The sequence below is a fragment of the Hyla sarda genome, chromosome 5 (genome assembly GCF_029499605.1).
Source record: "Hyla sarda isolate aHylSar1 chromosome 5, aHylSar1.hap1, whole genome shotgun sequence".
NCBI classification, from domain to species: Eukaryota; Metazoa; Chordata; class Amphibia; order Anura; family Hylidae; genus Hyla; species Hyla sarda.
Genome location: NC_079193.1, coordinates 294,331,054 through 294,343,992, shown reverse-complemented (window position 1 = coordinate 294,343,992; position 12,939 = coordinate 294,331,054). Strand labels below are relative to the sequence as shown.

The 12,939-nt window shown below is 40.1% G+C and overlaps 1 protein-coding gene across 3 annotated transcripts in view; it reads left to right on the top strand.

Annotated features, from left to right (window-relative positions):
- Positions 1–3,959: 3,959 nt before the first annotated feature.
- TOX (thymocyte selection associated high mobility group box) overlaps positions 3,960–12,939 on the top strand; it is a 313,124-nt gene continuing 304,144 nt past the window's right edge. The window contains exon 1 of one of the 3 annotated variants that reach the window (XM_056522012.1): positions 3,960–4,555. In XM_056522012.1, coding sequence (XP_056377987.1) covers positions 4,454–4,555 — 102 coding nt within the window. In that variant the 5' untranslated portion in view covers positions 3,960–4,453. The remainder of the gene's footprint in view (positions 4,556–12,939) is intronic. The other 2 variants (XM_056522010.1, XM_056522011.1) reach the window with 2 other exon arrangements.

The window sequence follows — 12,939 nt, the reverse complement described above, 5'->3', positions numbered from 1 at the left end:
TCCCTATGAGACCTATAACACTGCAAAAAAAAAGGAAAAAAAAGTGTTAATAAAGGTCATTTAACCCCTTCCCTAATAAAAGTTTGAATCACCCCCCTTTTCCCATAAAAAAAATAAAACGGTGTAAATAAAAAAAAAATACATATGTGGTATCTCCGCGTGCGTAAATGTCCGAACTATAAAAATATACCATTAATTAAACCGCACGGTCAATGGCAGGCGTGCAAAAACATTCCAAAGTCCAAAAACGCGTATTTTTGGTCACTTCTTATACCATTAAAAAATGAATGAATTAAAACAAAAATCATACAAAACTTCAGATCACGGCACAAAAAATGAGTCCTCATACCGCCCTGTACGTGGAAAAATACAAAAGTTATAGGGGTCAGAAGATGATATTTTTAAACGTATAAATTTTCCTGCATGTAGTTATGATTTTTTCCAGAAGTACGACAAAATGAAACCTATATAAGTAGGGTATCATTTTAACCGTATGGACCTACAGAATAATGATAAGGTGTAATTTTTACCAAAATATGCACTGCGTAGAAACGGAAGCCCCCAAAAATTACAAAATGGCGTTTTTTCTTCGATTTTGTCGCACAATGATTTTTTTTCCGTTTCGCCGTGAATTTTTGGGTAAAATGACTAATGTCACTGCAAAGTAGAATTGGTGACACAAAAAATAAGCCATAATATGGATTTTTAGGTGGAAAATTGAAAGGGTTATGATTTTTAAAAGGTAAGGAGGAAAAAACTAAAGTGCAAAAACTGGTCCTTAACCCCTTAAGGACCAAGGACGTACCGGTACGTCCTTGGTCCTGCTCTTCTGATATAATGCGGGGTTACACAGTAACCCCGCGTCATATCATGGCGGGCCCGGCGTCATAGTGAAGCCGGGACCCGCCTCTAATAGCGCGCAGCGCCGATCGCGGTGCCGCGCTCTATTAACCCTTTACCCGCGCGCTCAAAGCTGAGCCGCGCGGCTAAAAGTGAAAGTGAAAGTTCCCGGCTAGCTCAGTCGGGCTGTTCGGGATAGCCGCGGCTAATCGCGGCATCCCGAACAGCTGACAGGACAGCGGGAGGGCCCCTTCCTGCCTCCTCGCTGTCCGATCGCCGAATGACTGCTCAGTGCCTGAGATCCAGGCATGAGCAGTCATCCGGCAGAATCGTTGATCACTGGTTTCTTATGAAAAACCAGTGATCAACATAGAAGATCAGTGTGTGCAGTGTTATAGGTCCCTATGGGACCTATAACACTGCAAAAAAAAGTGAAAAAAAAAGTGAATAAAGATCATTTAACTCCTCCCCTATTAAAAGTTTGAATCACCCCCCTTTTCCAATAAAAAAAAACACAGTGTAAATAAAAATAAAAATAAACATATGTGGTATCACCGCGTGCGGAAATGTCCGAATTATAAAAATATATCATTAATTAAACCGCTTGGTCAATGGCGTGCGCGCAAAAAAATTCAAAAGTCCAAAATAGTGCATTTTTGGTCACTTTTTATATCATTTAAAAATGAATAAAAAGTGATCAATAAGTCCTATCAATGCAAAAATGGTACCGTTAAAAACTTCAGATCACGTCGCAAAAAATGAGTGCTCATACCGCCCCATACACGGAAAAATAAAAAAGTTATAGGGGTCAGAAGATGACAATTTTAAACGTATTAATTTTCCTGCATGTAGTTAGGATTTTTTCCAGAAGTCCGACAAAATCAAACCTATATAAGTGGGGTATCATTTTAATCGTATGGACCTACAGAATACATATCAGGTGTCATTTTTACCGAAAAATGTACTACGTAGAAACGGAAGCCCCCAAAAGTTACAAAACAGTGGGTTTTTTTTCAATTTTGTCGCACAATGATTTTTCTTCCCGCTTCACCATAGATTTTTGGGCAAAATGACTGACGTCATTACAAAGTAGAATTGGTGGTGCAAAAAATAAGCCATCATATGGATTTTTAGGTGTAAATTTGAAAGAGTTATGATTTTTTAAAGGTAAGGAGCAAAAAACGAAAATGCAAAAACGGAAAAACCTCCGGTCCTTAAGGGGTTAAGGAGTTAAACATAGGGGGTGCCCGGGCAAGTTTGAAAAGGTGTGGGGTTTGTGGTGCTCCTCCTCACTGATCCATTATACTGTCCCTGTGTTTAGAAACGCTTGAGATTCCCTGTTAGATCAGTTTGCCCATTAAGATGGGGTTTCGCTTGGCATTCTCCTTTCCTCTAATACAGTTTACAGCTTTTGCCCCCCTCCCCAAAGTGTGCATTCCAGTTACACACGTTTACACTCATGTTCACATCATGCTATGTGTGTTATGATCTCCACATGATGCTTCACTCTTATTGATAGTAGGAACCCGCACTGTCTTGTTGTATACCTGTTCACCTATGATTTTCCAGTCATTTATACTAACATGTCGGGACATTTGATTGTACATCTCTGCAATGTATGTTGCTTATTTCTTTAGCTTCTTTTGTTTATTTTATTTATTTTTATGTTCCCATTTTGGGATGTTGTCGTGCTATGGAAACCATTGTATGACGTTTGTTGATGTTATTGTTTTCACTTTTCAATAAAGCGAATAAAAAAAAAAAGAGCTTGGTCCGAGCTAGAAATGAGTTGAGTGTTGCTACCACTGTATGTACGTATGATGACAAAATAAAGAACACCATTTTATGGGAGAAGCGCCAGGACTGGAGAATTTTCTTCTACTTCCAAACCACTATTATTATATGGGGCACCATTACAATCTGGGGGACTGTTTTACTGTGGATAATTATAGTTGTATAAGTCCTAGGGGCAGCATCAGGCACAGGATAGTACTGTTAAAAGGAGCAGCAGAATGGGCAGTTTGTGTAGAGGTTGGAGAATAGGTGGGAAAGTACTGGAAAAGAAAGGAACCAAAGACACCTGCATGGGAAACTCTGCAGAAATGTAGACGCACACATGGAAAAAGTCATTATGAACAATGGACAAGACCAAGAAGAAAAGGGACAATAAATGACTCTAATAAGAGTCCATTGACACTAGATATATTCTGGGCGAAACTTCGCGTGCAGCTGGTGCAGCTGAAATCAATTGGTGCTATGACCGTGCAGACACTGGCTGTCCTCATTGACGGCAATGCATACCGAACATGTTCATTTTTTCGGCGGAGCACGGATTCTGGAATTTCTGTGGCGAAAATTCCCCTGCAGAAATTCGTCAGTGTGCATGGTTGAAAACAATGAGAGGCTGCTGCCCTAGAATATCTTAGCGATATTTTAGGTGGAAATTCTGCAGTGTAAATGAGCCCTAAGAGCAAGCATTGGATGTGACTAAACTATAACCACTATATTTAACACAATATGGTCTCTGTTTGAGGGGGGGGGTATTTATTTGGTATGTACGGCATGTATTTTATTTAGTAACACTATAGTGGTAATGTGACCTCATTATCCAGTCACCCTATTCAGTGGTCTCCAAACTGCAACCCTCCAGCTGTTGCAAAACTACAACTTCCATCATGCCCGGACAGCCAAAGGCTGTCCGGGCATGCTGGAAGTTGCAGTTTTGCAACAGCTGAAGGGTTGCAGTTTGGCGAATACTTTGTTAGATAAATGTGGTTACAGTGTGGCGGCATTATTATTTTTTTTTTATCCCAACCATGAGAAAATGCTGTGTCCGCCCCTGTTTGCACAAGACTACACATAAATAAATAAAATATTACATACAAATGAATAATAATAATAGCAGTGATCATTATAACAACTCTTCCCTACTCCATGGTTATCAACGCTCCCATGAAGTCAGGTTATAACTGTGAATCACCGTAACATTTAACCCGTATAGAAAAAATATGCAAGTCTATAAGTACAGAGCTGAGGAATGACAGAAATGTAACTATATAGGATAATGGAGTGACATAATCAGACTGCAGCGCATGGATTCTCGAGACAAAGAAAAAAGTTCCCTTCCGCCAGTAGATGGCGCTGTTTAGGTCAACAGATCCAACGTGTCTAATAACTGAAAACACACTTCTTCTCCTCTACCATACACACACAGCGTCCCTCCTCCTCCTCCTCTTAGCAGAGCACGGGGCAGCCATTCCGCAGGGCTGGGGAAAGACAAGATTCCCTTGTTCGCAGGAGATCAGCAACAAATCCGGCAAGTTCAAAACGGAATCTGGAGGGAGAAAGCAGAGGGGACAGTCAGGAACTGATCCCAAGGACACAGTGACTACTTTGTTCCTTGACTTGGTGTCACCTTGCTGACAACTACATAGCTGCCTTGTGGAGTTCACCTGTGACTTACAATACATTAGGAATCCTCATGCTGCTGTGAAGGCTTCTTCTTCTTCTTCCTCCTCATCATCTCTGCCCTGTTCCTTTTTGGCATCCGTGCCTATTTTTTCTGCTACTGGACATACAACTAGATTGGAGTTTCCTTGATGTGTACAGTGCAATGGATGTGAGATTTTACCCACCACCATCACAGGCTGCTGCAGCTCCTGACACCCCCTGTTTGGGACCATCCCCCTGCTTGGACCCCTACTATTGTAACAAGGTGATTTTTTATTTTGTTTTCTATTGCCTATCCTTTGTCTTGTTTTATTTATTTATTTATTTTTTTGCTTTCCTTTCCTTTCTCCTGATGCATGTACGTTGCAAAAATCGTAGAATGTTGCAGAATCTTGTAATACCTTTTTTATTGGACTAACAGTATTTGGTAAGGACGAGTCTTCCCTTTATCAAGTCACACACACGCACACACAAAGCCATGTACTGTATCCATATCGGGAGTTTGCTTTCCACTGGACTTTGTGTAGTTAATGTGCGGTTGGGGGGGGGGGGGGGGGGCACACTCATTCTCCTATTAGATTAGGATAACTCCAGTCCATAGCTCCTACTTTCATCCTAATGAGCTGGGCTGTGCTGTGACATTTTGCAATGGTGAGATGTATTGACAGCATCCACTCTTTATTACCAGCCTTCAATAGCTACATTGCTGGCTTTGCTTTCGCTGACTTGTGCTACGGTTATATACCATGAACTGCAAAATCACCTATAGCGGTGGTCTCCAAACCATGGAGCTCCAGATGTTGCAAAACTACAACTCCCAGCATGCCTGGACAGCCAACGGCTGTCCAGGCATGCTAGGAGTTGTAGTTTTGCAACATCTGGAGCTTCATCGTATGGAGACCACCGCTCTATACTGTGATACAGTTGTAAACTATATATGATCTAGTGTCAGATACACTGTAGAGTATACACTGGAGAGTATGTATCAATATTGTCACTAATCCAAATGAGGCTGCCATTGGAAAGTGTGGCTGCGGTCGTTTCACCACTTGCGCCATATCCCTCCAAAGTGTCCCTCGTGTGTGGGGCCGCGGCGGCAGAACTACTTTGCATGACATGCGACTATCTCACCACGCCCCTTTTCTAATGACAAAAAAAAAAAGAAAAAGCAAGTATGGTGAGTGCCATCCGTAGGTCATCCCGGAAAATGGCAATAATTCCTTCATAAATATGACGCAAAACGTGACCGCACCATTTTGCGGACCGCATGTGCCTGGAAGTACTCTGTATTAATGAGCCCGAGCATAGCAGGCATGACTTATTACCGCTATTATACCCGCCAGTCAAGACTGGCACCGTGAGATTTAAGTTTGCCCAGAATTGGTGAAGTCTGGAGTTATTTTCTATCATGACTGTATTACTGCACAGTGGCAGCAGGCGATTGTGTGCATGAATTACACTCCGCTGCACTGATGTGATGAGGTTTGTGTGCATGAATAAAAATAGCTTGTTTAGCACAAAACACTTACATGACAAAGGCAGCTTTCCAGGCTTCTGTGGGGGGAGGCTGGAGTGCTGTGTGTGTGTCCTGCTAAGTGGCTGGCATTAAAAGTTTAGCATTACAAGTCACCGTGGACTTGGTTTTTATTGTATTATCGGGTCTATTAGCCATAATCAATGCTGGAAAAATACACATAATTGTCTTCAAACATATCCGCTCTTATAGGATTGTGCCTTGTAGTGTTATACCTGAACCCGGCAGGACTGGCTACGAGGCACAAAAAATGTTCTAAATTCTGCCCACTTCTATTGGGTGATGTCATTAACCCCGGTGATTAGTTTTCTGTGAGTGACAAATGCCGGTGACGGCGGCGGCGCCCCTTCATGTGTACAACACAATACAGTATGCCGTATGATATGCTACAAGATGGCAAATATTAGATTCAATGTACAAATGGGCCTCTGGCATCAGCAATGTATTTTTCATCAATGCACTGTAGTCAAATGTAACAATAAACCGGTAATGTAATTGAGTTCAGTGACCTTACAGAGCGTAACCAGATAGGGCTCCAGCATTAGCTAAGTCACTAATTGCCGGTATTAAGAACTACTTCTTAATGTTGGATGCTGGTTTCATACATTTATAAGCCGCTTGTGTTTTCTATCTGATGTCTTTACTGCCTTCACCTACCATTACTATACATTATCCCAGAGGAAAGGCTTTTGTCCTTGAGTATCAATTCTTAAGGAGACAGAAATCCAGGACATGTATTCTGTTTAGATATATATATTTTTTAAACACAACACAGCGCTGGAAACATAATAGTAACAAATACTGTAACGTTGTATCGGGTAATTTGTAAATAGAAGGTGCTGAGTGCTTTGCAGTCTTATGTGAAATATTTAGGGGAAAATGAAGACCAGGGGCTATAGAGAGAATTATTTGTGTGTTACTTTTTTGTGTGTGTGAATTGCATCTAATTACTTCAGCCTTAAGTGCTCTCATTATGTATCATTATTAGGATGATAGACACAATGAAGATAGATCTCTGCCGTTCTGCAGTCACTACAGTCAAGCTGGTTGGTTACTGTTTGAAATAGCTGGAGGATCTGATAGCAGCTTGGACAAACTCATTCAGACGCCTATCTTGTAATGCTTGTAGCTTGAGGGATAGCTACCTATCAGACATTTGTCCAGCTATCAAATAGCAGCCACTAATCAATACAAGGCTACTTTAAACATCAAGTTCCTCAGCGCCTGATTTAACATTGCATCCCAAATAAAAATTGACAAAGGTGTCAGACAAATTTAGATAAATGCAGTTGTTATGGAAGAGTAACAAGAAAAGAAAAAAAGCCTGTTCACATTGCTCCTGGATTCCTGACCATATCTAATAAGTGTGCTGCGTTACACGTTGGGGTGTTGTGTTTGCAGAGTGTTTCTTTGTATTATGAAATGTCTATTCACATAAAAATTATAGCAGTATAATGATATTTTGACACTTCTAGCAGATGTTAGTCTCGCCGATGAGAGAGAGTCTGACCCCTGCCATCAGTAGGAGAGAAAATAATGGTCTACATCGCTTCCTATGGTGAGCCTCAAAGAAGCGTGCACTAGATTTTGTGAGCTAAGCTCCTTCAGGAGAAAATGAAGTCTACAACCCCTTCACTTTCTACTTACACAGATATTTTACCTCTCAGGGTAATGAAAGCATGCGGAGATGTGCTTAAAGATTACTTTGCTAAAGAGTTTGCAGTTGTGAAAAAGGAGCCGGAGAACTGGTGTGTTTTTTTTTTTCCTTTATTTTTAAAATTTCTATCCATCGGTAGGATGTACAAATATCATACATGAATTTTACAATGGGTCATTCTATCTACTTCTCTGCAGGGACTGCATTATGGTCTGTGCAAATTGTGTTAAATTAGAAACCATAGTTATTAGTTTTTCTAAGCGTACCCATCAAGCCTTGCAGTTTTTTTTTATAGATATTCTTTCTACTTCTCTCCTAAACATGCTATTATGTTGTCGGATATGACTAGAATTTAAGATATTACCTTTCATAGATGAATGCATTGAATGTGCAAGCTTCGAAAGACTGAACATTTGTGTTCTTCACTTTCCACTGCATTAATGTATTGTTGCAAAATATCATTCTTTTTCATTGCCCACAAATGACTAAGAAAGATTTTTGTAGAATTGAATTTTCAGTCTAATTAACTGTTATTGATCTGCTTGTAAGTGGAAATGGGCAAACGGAGAGACAGTCTTTTCTCAATTCTGAAATAATACAGGGCTCTGGATGTGATGGCTAGCGGAGTCACTAAATATTCTCTTATTATTTAATGCTAATGTTTCTTCATTGTCTGAGGATGTATGCTTGATGAAAGTTCATTGTCGTAGACCTTGTAAAGACAATCTAATGTAACAGGGCCCAAGGGTGTTCCAAGCACTGAAACCCTGGTGGGCTACTTCTAGTATGTGGCCTATGCTTTAATAGTCTGGATAGGAAAAATTCAGCATAGATTAACAAAAAAACATATGTCATCATTTAATGCATGGGACATGTATATACCAATTATGGTGATGTTCTGTTTGTGAAGTGTTCTGTTTGAATACCATCTTAAATCCTATCTACATTGTAAGTGAGCAACCTGTACCCCAGGGCAGCAGTTTTAGGGACACATTTCCTAATCCTGGTATGGTCCAGTAGTTCCACATTACTACATATTATGTTTTTAGATCATATCTCTAACTAGCTTTAGCCAGGATTTTACAGGTAAAATGTACGGCAACATGACCATTAAACAAGTTTTTCTCTTATGCAGTTTAAAGGGGATGTCCCATGTAACCCCTCTATTCATTTTTGTGTCACGATTCATGATTGGTCACAACATAGTCATAGGTAGGGTCTCAGTTGTGAATGTCATCATTACCAAGAAAAAAGAGGTCAACATTTACCATTCTTGGCTGGAGAATCCATTAGCAGAATGGATAAAAGTATTTCATGCTCTATTTATTAAATGGGTGCATCTATATATGCTAATGATAATAGATCCATAGATTAATATTAACATCATTAAATGAGCTGCAAAATACTGACATAAAACGGATGAAAAATGACTTTGTGTGATATGTTGGATTTGGAGTGCTGATCTAGTTTTGATGCTTGTTTACAGAGCCTATTATATGGGCAGGGAGGACCACATATTTACCATTATTTGTGTGGCCTTTTACAGATTTCCTCCATTGGCCTCTGTTACATGAAGAGTTGTGCAGCCAATAGCAAATACTTTTTTTCTGGGTCAAAATCCCCTGATTAGATGACGAACTGATGTTTGGCCCTGTTAGGCTGCATTCACATCTCGTTTTTACACTACGGGTGCCGTATCGGGCTGGGGGAGGGGCAAACCGGGCTCTCCCATACCCCAGCCAGACCAGCGCTAAACTCCATTCACTTTAATGAGCCGACCAGAGTCAAACGGTGACTCCGCTCGGCTCATTTTTGACCCGTATCCAGTTTTGTGACCGGACCTAAAACCGTAGCATACTACGGTTTTAGGTCCGGTCACAAAACTGGATACGGGTCAAAAATGAGCCGACCGGAGTCACCGTTTGACTCCGGTCTGCTCATCAAAGTGAATTGAGTTCAGCGCTGGTCCGGCTGGGGTATGGGAGAGCCCGGTTTTCCCCTTCCCCAGCCCGATCCGGCACCCGTGGTGTAAAAACAAGATGTGAATACAGCCTTACACAGGACAGTGTAGGTCTGTTTGATTAAAATAGAAAAATATGTCAAGGCCAATCGTTGCTGTTCTTGAAGCATCAGTCATTCTTTTAAGGGGTATAGTCATGGCCCTAACTAGCACAAAGTCCAATGATGCTGCACCCATTGGTCATGATGTAACAAAGCACAAGTATGATCATTTTGACCCTAGTGATTATTTCTATGTGAAACCATGCATCCCAAGCATGTAAAATAAAATGGTATACAGGATATGTATACATGATGGCTGTAATCCATACTCTCAATCTAATTGAATCAGCTATGGAAGCCTTGTTTATTACTTATTTTAATTATCTGCATCAAATATTTTTTAATATTTGCACTGGGCAATGCTGAAACAACTTTATTTAGATTCAAAGAAATGTTGTTCTGTGTCTACTTCAAGTCTGTGTTATATTTTATTGCACATGTATGGACATTCATGAGCAAAAGTCAAGTCAGTCTAGTTTTTTCATTTGCATAATGCCTTGGAATGTTAAGATCCACATGGATCTGGCATTCATCCAGGACAAAAATGTACACCTTCTCTGAGGCTACCATCTGCCATGCAAATTTGTACACAGTAACAAAAGTCTAGTGAAAAATGTAAAGAAGAGGATGTGTTTCTTTTGCATAGGCGCTGCAAAAAAAATGTTTCTGCTTCTAAATAATTTTGCAGATGTTCACAGACGGCCCCCCTACAAATCGTTGGGCAATCATGGAGTTAGGGTGATTTCACACATATGATATGTTGTGGAAATGTATGCAACTGCCCCATTCTTTGCCACTACAACAACCTCATTCAGATAAATGGAACAGATTTTCATTCAGCTGCCATATGTGGATTCATCCTATTTTTTTAAGACTAGTTTAGAATTGTAAATGTTACTCTTGACTATATTGGGAGCATATTGGTTCTGTAACTTAATACAAGAAAAGTCCTACAGTATATTTGTAAATATAGGCTTGTTTCATCAGACCATATTACTTGCGTATGTCATCAATATTTCCTTGGTATTGTATTCATACTATGAATCTGAAATACTGATGGGCTATCTTCTAGTAAGGAATGGAAAACTCATGAGAGTGCCCAATGGTTCATGGTGTTCTGTGAGGTCCCAAAATGCCTGAATATCAATAGGCACTTACCTTTTCTGATGCAATATTGGTGCTGGATGTTGTATTTCTTCATGTGCCTTTTACCACTTTACTTACAGTTTTTTCTCTAGACGTATATTGCTATAGCTATGTTTTTGCTGCCAATTTGATGTACTTTGGATCTTGTTTTCTTACTTATTTGATTGTTTAAACTTCTTATATCTTGAAATACTTTAAATAAAATGATTGAACTAAGGGTGCCCAATGGTAATACTGAAACAAACTAATGTAGTACAAAGGACATACAGATGAAGTGCAGTTATACTGTAATCATGAAAATTCTCTACTGTGGCTACATTTTCATCGATCTTCATAGACTTCAATGGGTGTTTTCATTAGCAAAATGGCTGAAAGTAATACATGCTTCTTTTTTTGAATACATGGGTATTTATAGTCTTGATGTAGATAGATCCTTAGATATTCATTTTGGCTCCATTTGATCAGCTGTAAAATACTGATATAATATTGACGCAAAAGCAGTCAGAGCAGTCTTGAAGGGGTACTGTTCCGAACGCTGGAGCCGGGAGCTCGTGATGGCATAGCCCCGCCCCCCTCATGATGTCACACCCCGCCCCCTCAATGCAAGTCTATGGGAGGGGGCATGATGGCTGTCACGCCCCCCCAATAGACTTGCATTGAGGGGGCTGGGCGTGAAGTAATGAGGGGGCAGGCAAGGACATCACAAGCTCGAGGCGCTGGCTCCAGCGTTCGGAACAGTTTGTTCTAAATACTGAGCAGCGGAGTACCCCTTTAAGGGACCTTTATACAGGCTGACCATTGGCCATAGGAGCATTGGTAGGATAACTGACCTGTTCTGATCCTATGTTTATACATTGTTTAAGTCATTGTTAGCAAAATGTACATCTGGATTTATAGATCAATCCTGCAATAATGTAGCCCTAACTGCACAATAATTGAGCTGTGTATAGGTTCCTAAAATGAGGGCTTACGGGTCTGCCCATCTAAAAGGAACCTAAATCAACTTTTTATGTAAATGAATAAATATTCAAACTGTAAAACAATGGTTTACATAGTGTTCTAGCTACTGGAGGGCAATTATTTTCATGTAGACAATAAGGTGGTATACAGAGTCTTACAAAAAATGCTTTAAGAGTCTGGAAACATGACTAGGGATATCAGTGGAAAAGAGTACTTTTCTCTAGACATTCCTAGACTAGAATTTTTGATCTTCATGAGTACACAATTCTGACAGAGTTTCTTAACCCCTTAACAACCACGGACGTAAATGTACGTCCTGGTGCGGCGGTACTTAGTGCACCAGGACATACATTTACACCCTGTGTATGACCGCGAGCATCGGAGCGGTGCTCGCGTCATACACGGCAGGTTCCGGCTGCTAGCAGTAGTCGGAGAGCCGCCGGTAATGGCTGACATCTGCGATTGTGTGGATGTCCGCCATTAACCCCTCAGATGCCGTCATCAGTACAGATCACGGCATATGCGGCAGTGCGCATGTTTGCACATGTTTAAATAGATGATCAGATCGCCCACCGAGCCACCGGGGGTCCGATCATCTGTAATGGTGGACGGAGGTCCCCTCACCTGCCTCTGTCCTTCTCCCATCATCTCCTACTCTGGTCTGAGCTCGAGCAGACCAAAGCAGAAGATCACTGATAATACTGATCAGTGCTATGCCCCAAAAAGCGTAATTTAAAAAAAAAATAAACATATTTGTTATTGCTGCATGTGTAAATGTCTAAACTATCAAAATAATAGTTAATGATCCCGTATGGGGAACGGAGTAAACGTAAAAAATAAAAAAAAGTCCAAAATTGCTGCTTTTTAGTCACATTTTATTCCCCCAAAAAATTTATAAAAAATTATCTAAAAGTTTTATATATGCAAATGGTATCAATAAAAAGTACAGATGACGGTGAAAAAAATTAGCCCTCATACCACCCAATATACGGAAAAAAGTTATAGGTGGTCAAAATAGGGCGATTTTAGATTACTGATTTTGTACAAAAAGTTTTAGATTTTTTTTAAGCGGTACAAAAATATAAAAGTATCTAGCCATGGGCATCATTTTTATTGTATTGACCCACAGAATAAGGATCACATGTCATTTTTACCGTAAAGTGTACAGTGGGAAAATGAAACCCTCCAAAATGTTAAAAAATTTTGGTTTTCATTTAAATTTCCTCCCTAAAAAAATATTTTTTTGGTTTGTCGTACATTTTATGGTAAAATTAGAGAATTCATTACAAAG